The sequence below is a fragment of the Pollicipes pollicipes genome, unplaced genomic scaffold, assembly GCF_011947565.3.
Source record: "Pollicipes pollicipes isolate AB1234 unplaced genomic scaffold, Ppol_2.1 Scaffold_5724;HRSCAF=6776_pilon_pilon_pilon, whole genome shotgun sequence".
NCBI classification, from domain to species: domain Eukaryota; kingdom Metazoa; phylum Arthropoda; class Thecostraca; order Pollicipedomorpha; family Pollicipedidae; genus Pollicipes; species Pollicipes pollicipes.
Window position 1 is genome coordinate 26,145,921 of NW_023596746.1, and position 18,039 is coordinate 26,163,959.

The following is an 18,039-nucleotide window of genomic DNA, read 5'->3' on the forward strand; positions in this document are numbered from 1 at the left end:
TTAAACGACGCTGTAGTGCTGAATTACGCCAAATCGAGGATCCTCCCGCCACTTTTGCGACCTTCTTGCCCCCGACCATTCGGTCGTCAGTCTCACTTGCGTTTGGACGCAGGGCCCAGAAATGTAGAGTGTGTTTGACAAAACGCTGCAGTCTTTGGGGGAGAGACACGTCCCTTCACGTCACATCGAAAACCATTGCTATGAGCATCGTTGATTGACGCCGGAGTCGTTTATGCCTGTTTGTCACCGCACGGCCGCTGAAATATTTGGATCTGGAACCAGATCGGCTCACGACCGAGAACGATCACGATCACGAAAACACGGGCTTTTTGATCCTCTGTTGGATTCATTGTAGATAGCTCTAGCGTCCACCAGTGCCCGCGTAGGCCCGCACAGATGCTGACCGTACTCTGAGCCTGTACAGATGCTGACCACAAGCCTGCGCCGGGTCCGATCTAACAGGCCCGCCCCGGCTCGGCGGCGCCCGGTCTGGCCCTGGCCCAGCCGGTGTCGCCCCTCGGGCCGGACCGACACCCGCCGACCAGCCAGCTCCGGCTCCGGCTCCGGCTCCGGCCGCGGGCCGACGTAATGACTACCGCCGCGACTCCGGTCCTGTTTGTGTCCCGGCGTATGGGGGTCAGCAGACGCCGGCGGCCGCTCGGACAGCGGATTCTCGGCTCGCGGCACAGCCAGGGAACACCGACCCAATTCTGCAGGCAAAACGGCGCTGCTCCAGACTCGTGCGAACTGGTCTGGTCAAGGGAAGATCCGCGCCGCTGAGAACCAGTCCATCTTTTCAACATGGACAACAAGCATAATTAAAGCGGAACGCATGACCAGCAAAGCATCGGTTTACTTACTTTTTTTCTCCAGCAAAAAACACTATTTAGGGTAACAGGGATATTGAACAGCAAACGAGCATTGTTGGAGAACTGTTGAAGCCGACATGATCTGTCCATCACGTTCTGAACCTGACAGGCCTAATCTGACAAACGGCCGCAGACAGCTGATCGGCGCATCACGACTTTTGTGGAAGGATGATTCGTCTCCTGCAGCAGCAGCAGCAGCAGCGCACCTGTGGGACGTGTGCCTGGATTCCATGGACGGACGCCGGGTCTCACAGAACCCCTGACGGCAGTTTGTTTTCTGGGGAGGGGGAGCAAGCACACGCGTGCTGCTGCCCGTGCAGCCGACCTTTGAACTCATCGGCGACGGACGGAGCGGACCGGTTGGCGCGGCGGAGCGGACCGGTCGGCGCGGCGGAGCGGTCCCGGTGACCGAATGACCGCTGTCCGTCGGCCGGTCCCCGGATGACGCCGACGGTCCGCCATCTGGCCCGGCCGGCGCGCCGGGGCACCATTGTGCGGCGCCCGCGCACCGGCCGCGGGCCGGACGTGCCGCTGACGGCGCGCCAGGCGTGTAACTGTTTCGGTGGCGGCGGACCGCGGCTCACCACCGGCCAGCGGGGCGGCGAGACGAGCCGGTCTGGCAGTCACGGGCAGCGCCACCCTGACGAGTGTGGGAGGCTGGCGGTGACAACGCCGGTGGGTAGCGGGTTTGTTTCCGCTGTGTTACATTAGAAAGTCGAGTATGCTACAGAAAGGATTAGACCAGGCACGTTGGCGAGCGTCGAACACTACCGTGTTTGTTCTTCAAGTAACCGGTTCTCACAAAGCTGCTAGCTCAGATGGCAAATGAGTAGCCTCTCCGGCTTGTCTGTCCATATAATCGGTCCAACTGCATTTTCGGAGCGAGCTTTCTACCAGACATAATGGCTGCACCGTGCACGCGACCTTGCGACCTGCGACCTTGATTCAGCTCGCAGGCCAGAGAGGCAGCAGACACTGATTGCATCAAGGCCCGGGACCCAGTAAAATACCATCTTGAATCAAAAGAGGCTGGAATAGGCCTTTGTCCTCGCCTGATCCTAATCTGACCCGGCCGGCTGCGCGAGTCGGCCCGCTTGGCCGGGCGGCGATGTCGGCAGACTGTGCGTGCCCGCTCGTCTCGCCGGCGGATCAGCCGGCTTTAACTGACCCGGGTGGCCGTGTCCGGGCGCCGGCGCGGCCTCGGCACGGGCAGAACGACCGCCGCGTGGCGCAACAGCGGTTCCGCCTGCTAACGCCGCGGCGGGCCGACCGCTGAAGCAGCGTCCATCGGTCGCGGCGCCGGCGCCAGCGTCCGGGCGTGACTGATGACGGCGCGCCCTGTCCCCGCGAGATCGGGCTCTCGGCCGGCCGCGGGTCTGCCACCGAGCTCCAGCTCACGGCACCGCCCGGGGCACCAAGCCAGTTGCATGCAGGGTCACCTCACGGCGCGGTCACGAGGCGGCGCCGGCGCCAGCGTCCGGGCGCGACTGATGACAACGCGAGATCCCCGCGAGATCGGGCTCTCGGCCGGCCGCGGGTCTGCCACCGAGCTCCGGCTCACGGCACCGCCCGGACGCCGGGTCAGCTGCACGCGGGGTCACCTCACGGCGCGGTCACGAGACGGCGGCGGCGGCAAGTCCATTAGCGCGTCGATCTCACTCGGCGCCAATGGTCGGTGGAGCGTCGACGCCAGCGCTCTACCGGAAGTGAACGTTATTAGCGCGATCTGTCACGCGGCCTGCCGTCAATGACCGTCGGCTGGCGCCGGCTGTCACCAGCATCCGGCCCGGCGCGGAGGCCGGCGCAGACCGCTAGGTGATCAGCGGCGCACGGCGGCCGGAGAACAACAGCAATCATACTCAGCCGCGCCCAGCTGGTCAACAGCGGTCGGCCGGGTCACCGGGCACGCGGTGATGGCGCTCGGCCGGGTCACCGGGCACGCGGTGATGGCGCTCGGCTGACCTCCGCAGCGCCACTAACGCCGAGTGCCGTCGCGCGGTCGCGATGCTTGCCTCGACCGGTGCTGAACAGTGGCGCTTATGCGGTATCCGGGCACTGTTAGGCGGTAGACTAATAGTGACCGCTTGACTGCTCGTTGGCCTCAGCGAGCCACTCAGAACTAATGCATGACTGAACACAGGGAGTTTCCTGGCCGGCATGACCGCATCCTGTCCACCGAAGTGGCCCTCGCCGGACAGGAATACCGCCCCGGCCCCGGAATCTGGTACGAGGACGGGCCGGCCGGTGATTTCTCCGCCGGACCACGGACTTTCTCCGAGCATTCGGCCAGGCCAAACGGGCCCGCCACCGGTGCCCAGCCCGCCGCAGGGGCCGTGCCCGGCTGACGACTCGCCGAGAGGCTGCGGGGGTTATGTGCATCGCCTCACCTCCCGCTATGTCACCTGACCTCCCTACATCTGACTGTCTAGCAAGAGTGGAGTTAGTAGGTGTGACGACGAGGTCACCACAACACCAGAGTCCCTGTCCCTCAGAGAGGTCGGTGCTCGCGCTCCGGGCCAGCTGGACTGGGCGGTGGCCGGGCCGGCCGCCAGCGCGTGTAGACGCCGCCCGACCCTGAGCCGCCAGCCCGACCAGCCGGTCGCCCGTCACGAGCGTGGCGAGGCCGCCGCCGCCGCCGCCGCTCGGGTGCTGCTCACGGCGCGCGGGTGGCGCCATCAGCGTCTGAGCGGTCCCCAGGCACACGGACGGTACCCCTGTAGGTGGAGTGATTTCCGACATGCCCTGCTCCCCCCCCCCGCCCCTCCCTTCCCTTATAAGCATGCTTGCAAGGAGGTGTAAACATAAATGACCAAGTTTAATGATGATTGCCCATTTTGATAATGACGGCCTGACCTGCCAAGCCCGATTCCTATCTCTAGCCATGCAACTGTTCACCATGGCTGCCGGAGCCAGACGCTGCACGCGAACGTACCCGCCTGCAGCTGTGCCTCGCACCGGGGCGCCTTACCTCCTTTGGGCTTGGTCTCCGGGTAGCAGATCCTGAAGAGGCCCTGCGTGCGAGACCGGAAGAGGCCGGACGAGTCGAAGCGCTCCTGGTCCGAGGCCGAGAGTGTGCCCTCGCCGTTGGCCATGTCCTCCTGCAGCAGGGCAGCACGCTGGTGAGAACGCAGGTGAGAACGCGGGCGAGCACGCACTGCAGTCAGCTGGCCAGCCTGCTGAGGGGCGCGAGCGGGGCGTGCTGGGACGTAATCGGCGGCGAGGTAAGGCGGGGCGGAGAGCTCCCAGACACAATGGGCTCTGCAGGACGCTCCAGCCACTGGCTTTGAGACTGCGAGAGTGGTCAGAGGGGATTTCCCGCGCCATAATTCGAGCACAGGGCCCAGGCCGTCAGCGTCCGGTACCAGCCCTGTCCGTCCGGGCTCACGCGGCAGTCCTGTCCTGTCAGGACCGCCGGATACGTCAGGACCCGGGGAGAGCGCTGACGGTCGGTACGGCGGGGCTGGCACGGCCCTGCCCTGCGAACACGGGACGACGCACGGGCGGACAGCGGAGCCACGTGAAAATGGCAGGTTGGCCTTGGTGCTGCGAGACTGGCGGTCCCCAGGCGGCCCTGAAAGCCTTGAAGACTTGGTACTGGTTTGCTTGCGGCCCACAGCGCTAGCGTGTGGGAAATTTCTGGATTGGCAAACAAAGCGCCGAGTGCTGTTCACAGAGACCCTGTGGAGCAGTTTAGCAATCACTGGCAGCCTGTCATGGGTGATATTTTTGTTGATTGAAGCGGTTGAACGGTTGGTCGTAGATAGATGAGCTTACCCCACAAGTACCACGATAACAACTCGCCAGATGTGTTCACATCCAGCCGCAGCTTGATGTCGAGGTAAGGAGCGCAAATCAAAAGTCAGTGTGTATCCCTTTTATGAAGAACGCTCTGAAAAATACGTCAGACAATCCTGGACTTCGGAAAGTTCTGCGATAGAATAAGTTATAGGGTCTAGGAAAGATTCAGATCCAGGAATTGTGATCTAGGTTCCAGGATCACTTTTTAGAACCTGATACCTGCCTGTCAGCAACTGGGTCTGACACCTGGGTCAATAAGCCTGCACCGTCTGCAGCACTCCGTGTCCCAAGCTGTCACCACGTTCCACCGCAGCATGAATCACAGCATGTGCCTGGCAGTCATGTGCCCCAGCTCAGGGCAGCGTGGCTAAGCCGCGCCGCACGGATAACCCAGCCGGCCGGCTCTCTGATCGGGCCGGAGCCTCCTGACCGGGCCGGGGCTCTCTGACCGGCGCCGCTGGCTGGCCGGAGCCGGCTCTCTGACCGGGCCGGGGCTCCCTGACCGGGCCGGGGCTCTCTGACCGGGCCGGGCTCTCTGACCGGGCCGGGGCTCTCTGACCGGCGCCGCTGGCTGGCCAGAGCCGGCTCCCTGACCGGGCGGGGGCTCCCTGACCGCGTGTGGAGCTCTCTGACCGGCGCCGCTGGCCGGCCCGGGCCGGCCCGGTGAGCAGGCTCGGGCCGGGCGCGTCGCCCAGCCGCATGACACGGCCCACATCTCCAGCGGCACGGCAGAACTCCGGCCGCCTCAGGCTGTCACGCTCGAGCGGAGACGATGGCTGCATTGTGAGGCTCCTGGCTCGTGACGGGCGACGAGCGACGACCAAGGGGTTTTAGCACCGGTTTTGATTCTGTCGTCACCCACAAAAAAATACTATCGGATTGAGGCGTCTTGAATTAAGAACACTTCGGATGATCTTTTGAAGAGAGCTGCTGGTCCAGTGGGTCCACCTCTGGACATTTTCTTCAGATGTGGACGAAGGATAAGCCAGTTGCACCAGTTGGTGCAAAAGTGTACTTTTCAAAGTGCTGCATCCATGCAAAATCCACGAGGTAATGGGTTAGATGTGCCAGCATCGTGACTGATTTCATCAGCTGACGCCGCTATGAATAGTGCGCTAATTGCATCGTGCATGTTTTATGGGCGAATTTAACTCATTATACGACTTAAGGACATAAGTACACACCACCTTCAGATTAATGCCCATTTTGGTAACGGCATTAGCACGTAAGCTTCTCTCTGCAGATGATTGCTTTAAGTAGTCTAGTATCTCTCTTCGAATCATTCCCGCGTGGAAAGTGTTTTAAATCGTGCACGGGATATCAGCAATCCAGCGCTAGTTTGCGGCATGTTATTGTGCCGCACAGCACAAATCCCGACCACCTAGCGAACATAACGCGTCACGCATCACGCTCTGGATCAGCTCCGGCTGGCTCCACGGCGCAATAGCTGCGCGGCCGAGCGACCCCTCCCACCGCTGTCGTCATCCGACACGCACGGCGCGTCACAGGCCACAGCCATACATCAAGTGGAGTCCAATAACAGACCTTGCAAACAGTTCCGAAACAACACCGGCCAGCCGGAGCTCGCCTCGGTCCGCGAACGCCCCGGAGACTGCCGAGCAGCGGCGGCGGCGCCACACGTGACTGGTCCGGGGTGAGGGGGGGGGGGGGGGCTGCAGGCTCGGGCCGGCCGGCGGACCTGACCGCCAGCTGAGCCTCCTCCCCCATCCCCTCCGCCGGCCCGGGGTGAGGGGGGGGGGGCGGCTGCAGGCTCGGGCCGGCCGGCGGACCTGACCGCCAGCTGAGCCTCCTCCCCCATCCCCTCCGCCGGCCCGGGGTGAGTCACGAGTGGCCAGTCAAGGTCCGCCGTCTCGAGCCGCGATCCCGTGACGCCGGGCTCGCCGGGCCTCGCAGGCCGCGGCCGCGACCCCGCCGCCCGGGAACTGGGCCACCGGCGGCGGTCGACTTCCGACAGGAAGTGGCGCCGCAACATAGACAGGCCTGTTCGACGGCGGGATCCGCTGCTGAAGAAGGACGGACTTTCGGCGCAGATGAGAGCTTCAGGCGAAGGTTGGTGGTGACCGGATCCGTCGTCGCGGCTAAACGCATCTGATGCGCGCGTTCGCGGCCAATGTCCAGCCTCCTCCCACAAACGCAGAGACGAAAACGGCATTGATGATGCCAGTCAAGACGCTTCGAAGCGAAGAAAACTTGCACAAATATGTACCAGGTATACGTGCGACGTTATTGTTCATTGTGTTCCAGAGATTACGAACACTAACACCGCCCCAATGGACGTGCTGAGCCCTGTTAAGTTAATCAATGCATTTTTAAGTGATATTTCCAGACCGGTGTTCTGAAATAGCACAAGAATGTGTCAAGGGTTTTACGGGGCCTGCGGACGGCGCCGAGAGGCGAAGCCATGGGGACTGCAACGGTGCGTGTAAGGCTATCCCAGCCGCCGTCGGAGGCGCCGCACAGGGCCGCCGCTCTGGGTGGAGTGTTGTTCCGAGCACTGGCTGCCACACGGCGCGGCTATGTGGTGCGCAGCCAGGCGGGGGTCGGCCCCGGTTCTGGCCCGTGGCTCCCCTATACGACGGAGGACGCAAGAGTCGCAGAGTGCGCGGGCGCAGAGGGGGTTTGTTGGAGTACTAGGTGCATTCCTCCATAAGCGGTAAACGTTCAACGTCATTTGGCCAAAAATGATCACAGAACACATATGATCTGCGAAGCGCAACAAAAAGACTGCCCATGCAAACGTCTGAGAGGTTCTCACACCGCACCAGAGTGTCGGAGACCTGCCGGAGTCTGCCAGGAGTCTGACTCAGATCCGCCCGCCGGCTGAGTCTGACTCACACCCGGACCCAGGTCCCGGCCACGGCCGACAGTCCGTCCATGGTCCGTTACGGACCGGTCGCTGGAGCGTCTCACCCTGCGCCGATCTGTGTCGATGGGATCGCGTTCCACGGCGCGCGCTACTGCCGAGAGACGCCTCCGCCCACAGTCTGAGGCTCGGCGACGAGCCGGGCCCAGCCGCCACAGCCGGGCGTCGTGAGCGTTGGTAAACTATTGGTGGATAGAATGTTTACCTTTGGAAGGTGTGTCCAAATGTTAACGCAAACTGTTGTGATTCTCACAACGAATTGACTTAGTTTTCAAAGATAAAACACAACATCGTTTCATACAACCCGAGTTTATCTCGCTCACTTCGTAACAGCCCCTGCCATGACTGCAAGAAGTGATCTGGAACTATCTTCAGACAAGATTTGGCACCACGATGTCGTGCCTTTATTTTTGGTATGTAGAACCGGTTATTACTAATGTCAATGTGTGGAAAATTTTGAGAAGCTTAACTTTCTCAACTCTTATCGATTTCCAGTCATGCTTGCTGAGATAGAGGCCGAGTCGCGCGGTTGATGTCAGACATACGAAAACGTTCCACGCTAGATCAGCGACTATCACTTTTAGTGACAACAGCCAACGCCACTGTGTCGCAATCAAATGCTTCGTAGCAGGCATCTATCATCCACGCCCCTGTGACATACGGACGTCCCGTTCGCCCCGCAGTCCCCAGGCATGTGACAGCGCAGAGTGTCAGTGATTGCGAGGCCGGGGTCCCATCTGAGAGCGCTGGACAGCGCCCCGGCGGGGCTCACGGCCGGCCGCTCCAGGTCCCGCCTGTCTCCGCTCGACGGCGGCCCGGCCAGCCACTCAAGGTCCCGCCTGTCTCCGCTCAGCGGCGGCCCGGCCAGCCGCTCCAGGTCCCGCCTGTCTCCGCTCGGCTGCGGCTCGGCCAGCCGCTCCAGGTCCCGCCTGTCTCCGCTCGGCGGCGGCTCGGCCAGCCGCTCCAGGTCCCGCCTGTCTCCGCTCGGCGGCGGCTCGGCCAGCCGCTCCAGGTCCCGCCTGTCTCCGCTCGGCTGCGGCTCGGCCAGCCGTTCCAGGTCCTGCCTGTCTCCGCTCGGCGGCGGCTCGGCCAGCCGCTCCAGGTCCCGCCTGTCTCCGCTCGGCGGCGGCTCGGCCAGCCGCTCCAGGTCCCGCCTGTCTCCGATCGGCGGGGCGCACGGCCGATCGGTCACGGCTGAGCGGCGGAGGCCAGCGGTGCTGCCGCTGTCTGACGGCCGGCGCCGCCGCACCGCTGTCGCCGCCGCTTCTCGCGGCTTGCTCAGCTGACTGGCACCGGTCCGCTCAGGGAGGGGGCCCACTGACTGCTGACTGGGACTGCTGACTGCCCACTGACTGCTGACCCCGGCTGGTGACTGGAAACGGCTGCGATTTCCGTCACCGCCACCAGGACCCACGTGATGACCGCCACTCGGCCAGGCGACGCTCAAGTGGCCGGGAATCCCGACCGGAAGATGGGTGCCGCCAGCCGTGAGTGCCACAAAGGCAGCCGACTGAGAGGTTCGGAGATGCGCTATCGGTGATCGGTGGTGATGACAGTCCCGGCGGCAGCCCGGCTACAGATAAGCCGAGGAACTGATGGTATCAGACAGGGGCTGACACGGGTCACTGGTCAGACGGCTCAAGAGCTCGCGGAGGTGACACTCAGAGACGTGCCGTAATTACCGTTACATCGCCGGGCAGCCATGCATCTTGGTATAATGTTCTGGTCTTAAGATCGTAAGAACTAAGAAAAACATGTAATGAAAACATGATTTGTCAGTCTTCCCCGCGCCGTGAATGTTAACTTCTGTGATTATGTGCATATATACATCACGTGCGCATGTTTCCAGTTTGCACTACATGAACCAGACGAATCATCAAAGGCGTTTCAGTAGGAGACACTTAAAGCAAGGACCACTTCGCTACCTCTTCTGGCCAGTTTTGTGAGCTAACAAAAAAGCACCGCAAGTGGCGCGCCCGAGTCAGCTTCTCCAGAGTCCCATCCGAGTCATCTGCTCCGGAGTCGGCGCCTGCCGAATCCCACGCCACGTGCGCGGACGCCACGCCGGCTCTGACGTCAGAGTCAGCTGGCCGGTCAGGTGGCGTGGAGGAGGTGTCGTTGACCCTGCCGGGGGTGCGAGCGCCGGCCCATTGGTGGGCCGCGCCGGCCGGAGCGCGCTGCACCGATCCGCGCCGAGCGAGACGGACGACGATGGGACTGGCGGTGATCAGCGGGGCGTTAGCCAGCCGTGACGACCTCGCCCGGAGTCGGCGGCGTGAGGTCTGAGAGCGACCCTGCCCCTCAGCTGGGCGCCCAGGCGACGGCGCGCCGCGGGGAGCCGAGGTCACCGCCGGTGCTCGGGTTCAGGCCTGGTCTGATTCTTCACCGCTGTGCGAGGAGCCGTCAGAGGTCCGCGCTGGTCGGCCGTGGTGCCGTCAGAGGTCTTCGCTGGTCGGCCGTGGAGGCTCTGCGCTGCGCTGGTGTGCCAGGAGCCCGCAGTCGCCCCGGCCAGATACAGAGCGGGATAGCCGCCAGGGAATGGGAAGGCTGTGACGGTGATTAACAATGAGGACCAGCTGTGGCGTGAAGCCAGATGGTCCGAATGACTCTGAACGGAGGGGGAGAGGGCACAGACCTGCGGAACGGAAGTCGTTCATTACCACCGCCGCATCCCACCAGCCCTGGCAGGCAACCGCGAACTGTATTTTTTTATACCGATGGCACTGTCACCGATGCCGATGACCATATGATGGCAAGTGGTCCCAGGCTCTAGCACTGTCCACTGGAACTCCTGCAGGCCGTGAATCACTTTAGGAGCAGGAGTTGCCCCATATGACGCAATGGACAGGACCATCTGGCAACCAGAGCCATGAGTAAGCTACTACCGGCTTAGCTTGCGACACATATCATGGTCAGAACAATATAATTTGGTGAATGGGGCTACAAAGTAGGCGCAGGCCCATTTTCCATCTGTCTCACTGCACCTGGAAGGTGTTCGTTCAAGTATGTGCTAAAAACATTTAGAAAGCGTCAAGCCTTCACCCCACGCGTAGCCGTTATCCCATTCGACGTTACCACAAGTTATCCCTGCAGGACACCGCGGTATTCGGCACTGGTGGTAATGAGGAGCTGCAGCACAGCCCACAACTCCGAGGGTGAAAAAGCCAGCTGAATCTGCGATAGGTATCTGGTATAAGGAAATGGCGTGCATCATTCGAGGACCAAAGAGATGCTGTTCTGTAAAAACACATTTATCATTTGTCGGGCGTGGTCAGCATTCGCGGCTCTGAGGCCGCATCAGCGCTGGAAGCCTCGAAGAAAGGAGCCACCGACCAGCCTCTCCCCTGGAGGTCAGCGCCGGCGGCCAGCGGCCGACGCCAGACGCTGTTCGCCTCGAACAGCTGACACACAGAACCAGCGGCTCTTCCGCGCACGGAACTGGCCATTTTCCTCGTTATTTTCACCTTGAGGTCGGGTGCATGCACAAAAGGCCGCCGGGTGCAGTGCCAGCGATGCGGTTTTTGCCGCCATTGACCATAATTGTTGTCCGGAGTAACGGAATAAAACGGGATAGCAGGAACACGCTCCACAGCGGGTTCTGCAGACAACGAAGATGAGGAGATTTGCACATAACGGCCCCTGGTACAATCACGTGATTTTTGTTTTAAGTACAGTTCACGTAACAAACTTCATGGAACACGCGACACGTGGATGGCACGGCATTCTCTCCAATCACTGCATGGTAGCGGGCAGAGACAAGAATAAATTACTTTGGAACATGCATAGCTTCCACGACACAAAATTGACGAGTATATACCTAATTGGGTGTGCTTAATGGCTTTACATCACGCTGGCCCAACGCAACCAGAATATTGTATACAGCGTTCTTATTGAATCGTGCATTTTGCAACTTAAGTTAATATTTCATTTCAAAGTGAGCTGTGCGGCTCCTAATGAAATGCAACACGCTGTGAGCGTTAGGAGGTAGATAGCAAATGACAGTGTGATATCCTTCTCGAAACTGTACGGCAACTACTTGATTCTTCTAGGAAATTTGAGCTACAAAGTTACTGTCAGAGCAAGAGATGCAAAACTAGAGTAAAAGATGTCATAAATAACCACCGGGCAAACTGCCAAAACTATATAGCAATGCGCATGACAGTTCTCGAACTGTGCCTACGCATCGAAAAAAAAATATCTAGCCGCATCGTTGGACATGACAATTGCATTTTGCTCCAAGATTGGATGATTTCACAGTTTACATAGATTACGGCGTCATCTGCAAAGTGTCGCCTGTGATTCGTTTCCTGCCGTTGTGAAAGGACGTGTAACCACATTTACAAAAGACAGGGCATGGAGCAATGCTAATCAGCCGGGCCTCTGGTTAACAATGGACCATTTCACGCGGATCAGTGTGGGTGTAAGTCACCCTATCACAAGAACACGAGCACGCGGCCCATTGTCATTTTGAGTGACAAGTTATAGCACGTGTTCATGGGTCACTTGCTTGTAGATCATATTTAGGCTCAAGTGCATGCGTTTGCAACACATACCGCTCGGCGACGCTCGCACGCACAGTCATGGGCGTGGCCAGTTTCATTGGCCACGCCCATGTTGTTCAGTTTCAGCACAACACCATGCTCACAACACCTCAACAGCAGTACCCGATCAAACATTCTCCCGTTGATCTCAGGAGTGTTCTGAATCCCCATCTGTCTTCGCGTCGCACTGACGAGCCAAGTTCGCCGCCAATCCGCCCCGCAGTGGGCAGAGGAGGCCGACGGCTGGATCGGGCTGGGCGTCCGTGCGCCCCAGACACTGGACAGTGCGCCAGGACTCGTCTGCGGTGCGTCAGCGTCCGCCGTACGTTTGACCGCGGTCTGTACTGAATCAAATGAAATCGACTTGTCGTTAACGGTTGACCGGTCGGGACTCGGCCATCTTGAAGTATTGATGGCGTTCCTCAAGGCTTGGTCTCCTGGACAATCTTCGAGCCTTTTGGTCGAAAGCTGACTTTCTTCGCTCTCACGAACACTTCCCACATTCCACAACGCAACAACGCTAAGCGGAGAAAATGCCATCGTTGTTGATAGATGTTTGTGAAGTAAACGTTCCCATGTTCCCTTGCGTGTCATGCTGACTGTGGCCGACCTCAGCCCATCAGCCGATTGTTTTGGTCGTCTCTAAATCCTCAAGATGCCATGATAACACATACAAACTGGTGAAGGTTGTTGGCGTGTCTGCTCTTGTTTTCCAGGCGCGTCAAGCCTGCAACCTTGAACCGATGGCGACCCCTTCACCGGACGATGGCATATCACCAGCTTAGTCACCAAATCACGTGTTGATTTCCATCGCGATGGTCTTTCCTAAGCGTGTTGCAAGACTCGTTCGACCTTTCACTGTTCCTGGGGTGTATCCGTATTACAGAATCACTTTTGGCTAGCGAGATTTCTCATCTTAGGTGTGTATGTGGTCGTAGATACATGCATCAGAGGCATAGATGTGACCATGGGGGCGACACGGGGAACGGATTCCCGCAATTAAATCCAATTTCGCCCCTCCAATTATCCCCGTATAATGCACGTTTTTCTGTTTTACGATTTAAAATACAGTTTTCAGTTCAGGTTGTCTTCTAAGATCTCGATTTCATCCCAAATCCTGATATTCCCTCCGCTAATATCAAAGCCGTTTTTATAACAACACAGCCGAAGTGACAGCTGGCCATGGTGCCTTGCCTTGGCGGCCACCGAGCTGGGACCTGCCCCGGCGAGCTAATGGTCCCCAGCGGCTCGTGCCGGCTCGTCTGGTGAGCTAATGGTCTCCAGCGGCTCGTGCCGGCCCGTCTGGCGAGTTGACGGGCCCCAGTCGGGCCGTGCTGTCCCGTCTAGCGAGCTGACGGGATCCAGTCGGGCCGTGCTGTCCCGTCTGGCGAGCTGATGGGCTCTGGTCAGCCAATTCCGGCCCGTCTGACGGGCTCCGGTTAGCCGTTCCGGCCCGTCTGACGGGCTCCGGTTAGCCGTTCCGGCCCGTCTGACGGGCTCCGGTCCGCCCGTGCTGTCCCGTCTGACGGGCTCCGGTCAGCCCCATGCCGGTCCGTCTGGTGAGCTGACCTGCCGCAGCTGGTCCTGCCCGCACCGGACGCGGAGAAAGCGCCCGGTCCTGCGCTTCCGGCCTGGCCGCGCTTTCTCCTTCCGACCGGGACGTGCTGAGAATACAGGACGGACACGGCTGCGGCTGCCCCATACCGGGAAACTACCACGCCCGACCAGCTTTGCCGTCCTCCCCCCCCCCCCCCTCTTTCCCTATTTCTCCCCCTTGCTTCTCTTTTTCTCTCTCTTTCGCTCTTGCTCTCTTCTTGCTTGTCTTCTCTCCTTCCTCTCTTCCTCTTTCTCCTCTCGTGTCTGCTCTATGTGTCTTCACTGCACCCATTGTTCCTGTCTATCTCTGCTCTTTGTCGTTCGTTTTCTCACGCCTGTTTCCCATACTCTCTCCTGCCTCTCTGTGCCCCTTCCTTCACTGCCCGCCTCTGCATTGCTCGCCACCCTCACGCTTGCGTCAGTGCGTGGCTCCACCCCTGTGTTTTACCGGCGGTCCACCCCCACTCGGCGACGTTCGGAGCAGCCGCGCCGGACGGGGCCGGTCCCTCGCCGCCAGCCCACTTTCCACCCTCCACCGGCTCGACCGCACGAACCTGCCGCTGCCGAGTAATCTGCGACGCCGACCGTGCTGCCGCCAAACACGCCGCAGAACTGGGACAGCGGCTGCGGGCTTCTCAAGTCTACTGCAGGTGCGGCTGTGATGGCTTGGGAGTTTGGGAAATGGGAGCGGACACTTTGAGAGTTCCTTGCAACAAGACATACGAGCTTTATGCTTAAGTTGAGTTCTTCAGTTATTTTTGGTTCATACGGATATAAAACAAAATTGTTAGACCATCTTGTTTTCCTCTGCTTGCCTGTAACGGCAGCAAAGGCTTTAAGATGGCCATAGTTTGGAATATAAGTGGCCAGACTGAATCCCTCAGCCGGAACTTTTCGGGGCTGGCTCAGGACCGTAGCTAAAGAGCACCCTTTAACCCTGAGGATGTTCCTCACGGCCAATCAGTCCGGTAGCAGCTGGAAGGCTGGCCGCCCCTGCCGCGGCGGCCGCAGACCCGCCCGGCCCGGCTGGCGGTCCTGCTCGGCTGAGCCGGGCCGCCGGGCCGCGGGCCGACCGGCCGCTGGTCACCGTCGCCGTGCTCGTTCTCAGTCGGGAGTTGCAGTCTCACGCCGCGAAAATGGAGCATGGGAATCGGCGAGCCGTGCGCACATCCGACCGGCCGCGCGGTGCGGCACGAACGTGGCGTGGCGTCGCGGGGTGCGGCGAACGCGGCCGGCGCTGCGCCCTGCCGGCCAGACAGGCCCCACACGGTCTTCAACGGGGAGACTGCAACGTCCGATTGGGACATATCGAAGACTGCGGCCGTCCGCGCGCCTTGTCAGCAACACCAAATTTGACGCGTCGCGTCATTTAAAGGATGCACCAGCGCCGGCGGGGCGGAATTCCGACGGCATCAGTGTGTGCAATGACTGCAACACGAGCTGCATACGAGATTGTCTGGCACTGATTTGCATTCATCCGCAAGCCTGCACTGAGTACTGAATGGTGCTACAGAACCATGAACAAAAAAGCGCAACACGACTCCGCAAACGCGGGCATCCACCGTGACGCCCAACGCCACCACCGGGATTTCTTGTGCTGATATCGTGTGATCGCCCCGCACCACTCCTCAAGCACCTGCCGCACCTCGAGCCCGCGCGTGGGAGGGGAAAGGGGCGAACGTCTCGCCCGGCTGGACGGCTTCCGTGCGAGCGGCCTCGCCAGCCAAGCATAGCGGTCAACATTCCGCTGGTCGTCCACCCCGCTCGTGCGCATGCGCGCCGCTCACCTGGATCTGTTTCCGGTCGACTCGGATGTACATCCAGTTGTCGGTGCCGAAAGCGATGCCGAGCAGCGCCACGGAGATGACCCCGGCCACGGTGGCCAGGGACAGGGTGATGGCCGAGCAGACCATCGCGCCGGCCGGCAGTCGGTTCGTCCGATGTGTACGGCTCGCCACGCGCCCGGTCCGCTCGACTCAGCTGACGCCGCTCGACTGGGGCGGCGGCGGCGGCGGCGCGCTCAGGTGCGCCTCTCGCCACAAGATGGCGGCGCCCGGACGCGGACGAACGACCGCCGCCGGCGGAACCAGACGCCGCGACACGTACACGGGTAGTCTGTCCACGTCTTCTGCGTGAGGCGACACTCGGAGGGGCGCCCGTGACTTGGTTCAGCCGCGCGAAATGCTCGCGACTTGTTTGTGTTTGGACCCGATGCTAACGACCCGAGTCAACATAGCTGAAGCAGCGTCACCAGACGGCTAACAGACAGCCGGACACTGCAGCAGACAGCCGGGCACTGCGGCAGACAGCCGGACACTGCGGCAGACAGCCGGACACTGAGGTAGACAGCCGGACACTGCGACAGACAGCAGGACACTGCGACGGACAGCCGGACACTGCGACAGACTGTCGCAGCAGACAGACTGGCTGCGACAGGAAGACGAGCGGCGCGCTCGGCTTGCTTTGGCGGCGCGGCTGTTTGGTGGGCGCCACTGTCGATGCCTCTGTCAATATGTCGGCGAGCTTCTCTCCGGCCAGGCATTATCGCATACCGATCTGGTCACGTGACTGCGCCCCCTCCCCCCGGCCCTGGCGGGTTGTTTACTCAGTGTGAAAGGGTGGGATCAGCGCCAGCGGCGGGCAAGAGCGGGTGCCTCTGTAGTTTGTGGTAAGGAGAGATATGGAATAGCAACTGCGGTACTAGGTGCTGTGTCCATCACCTGCGGGGCGTCCAGAAGCTGATGGATTTATGCATGCGTGTGCTGCTCAGATGAACGAGCAGAACACATGCACCCAAATCTGAAAAATGAAACAAATGAGAACTAGCGCCATCTGAGCTCGTGACCACTGACAAGATCGGGATCTGATCTCGGGGCAGGTGGCGAAGCCGGGCTGCGCTTCGGACAGATATCGTGAAGGTCCGGCTGAAGAACGGATACGCGGCAGAGTTACGCAGGTGGTCGATAGGCAACAGGCTCAAGGTTGCTGCCAGCCCGCATCACTTCCACCGCAAACCACATCACTTCCACCGCCTTGCAAACGCGGCCAATATATCGGATCTATTATTCAATAATACCGGCTCCGCCTCACACCTTCGTGCCGGTATGCAGGACACTCGCCGCGCACCGTGATTGGAGCTCCGAACGGCGCCAAGGACACACCCAGCCCCGGCAAGCCCAGTCAAAACATTCCAGGCATTGTTCTGAGGGCCAACCCAATCGCCACAAACATTTCACTCTAGGCTATACTTACGCCGTGTAAGAATCGATTTATTCCGAGCCCGTAAACTAAAGCCACATGACAGGGAAGTAATCATTTGAATCAAGCTCATTCACAGTGAGTTGGTGTTTGCCGCAGGTTGAGGATGGCACCGACTACGGAATTAACAAAACTTTCATTGGCCTATAGTGGAGCCGATTACGCTGCAGTTTTCTCGCTAGTTAAAACCAAAGTTGTCAATAAAGTCCCCAATGTCATCTCAAGCAAAAATGCAAGCCGCAGGGTATACTTTTGTTCTCGCAGCTCCCACGCATGCGTACCGAGTGGTAGACGGTCATGTCACTGCACTGCTTTTGTTCTTGCAGCTCCCACGCATGCGTACCGAGTGGTAGACGGTCATATGTCACTGCACTGCTTCTGTTCTCGCAGCTCCTACGCATGTGTACCGAATGGTAGACGGTCATATGTCACTGCGCTGCCATCGCAATGAATGCGCTATTTAGGCTACCATGCGGGCCATAGAATGGGTTCTTTTCTAAACCGGTGTAATTGCGATCGGTTCCATCGGAACTGATCCCGGAAGTGAGTGAGAGTGAGAGAGAGTAAGGTCCCGGAGCCACGCCCCCGTAGGTCCGCTCCATCGAAACTCATCCCGGGAGTGAGTGAAAGAGTGAGAGTGACAGCAGCGCCGCGCAGAGTTGCGCTCGGAGTCGGAATCCCCTCCTTGTGACGCACGGATTCCTCTGAAGCGAACCCAAGCACAGGTGCGGTGCAAGCACGCTTCTTGTCATACAGCCTGGCATACAGCCCTCGGCAATACCTGCGGAATCCGCAGAAGCTCACGATGATATGGCGGCCCGTTTATTGGCTCCACTCACACACGGGCACTGGCAGCGACAGGAATCCAACGCACTGGCGGATCAACGAACACACCAGCCGACCGGACCAGCACAGACCAGTCCTCTGATGCGGGCGGGCAGAGCAGTGGGGGGGGGGGGGGGGGGCACGAGCACAGTCGCACGGGTCGGCAGCGGTGCAGCGGCTCGCGCTCGCGGCGTCATAGCCACAGTACAGGCATAGGGGCCGCTCAGTGGTGTGGTGCGCACCAGCTTAAACAAACCTAATAGTGACT

General features: G+C 60.2%; 1 protein-coding gene across 2 annotated transcripts in view; it reads right to left on the reverse strand.

Annotated features, from left to right (window-relative positions):
* Positions 1–15,693, reverse strand: part of LOC119103248 (uncharacterized) — a 24,231-nt gene extending 8,538 nt beyond the window's left edge. For both annotated transcript variants that reach the window (XM_037226690.1, XM_037226689.1), the window contains exons 1-2: positions 15,476–15,693; positions 3,838–3,967 (exon numbers count right to left, since the gene is read on the reverse strand). In XM_037226690.1, coding sequence (XP_037082585.1) covers positions 3,838–3,967; positions 15,476–15,601 — 256 coding nt within the window. In that variant the 5' untranslated portion in view covers positions 15,602–15,693. The remainder of the gene's footprint in view (positions 1–3,837; positions 3,968–15,475) is intronic.
* Between the last annotated feature and the right edge of the window lie 2,346 nt (positions 15,694–18,039).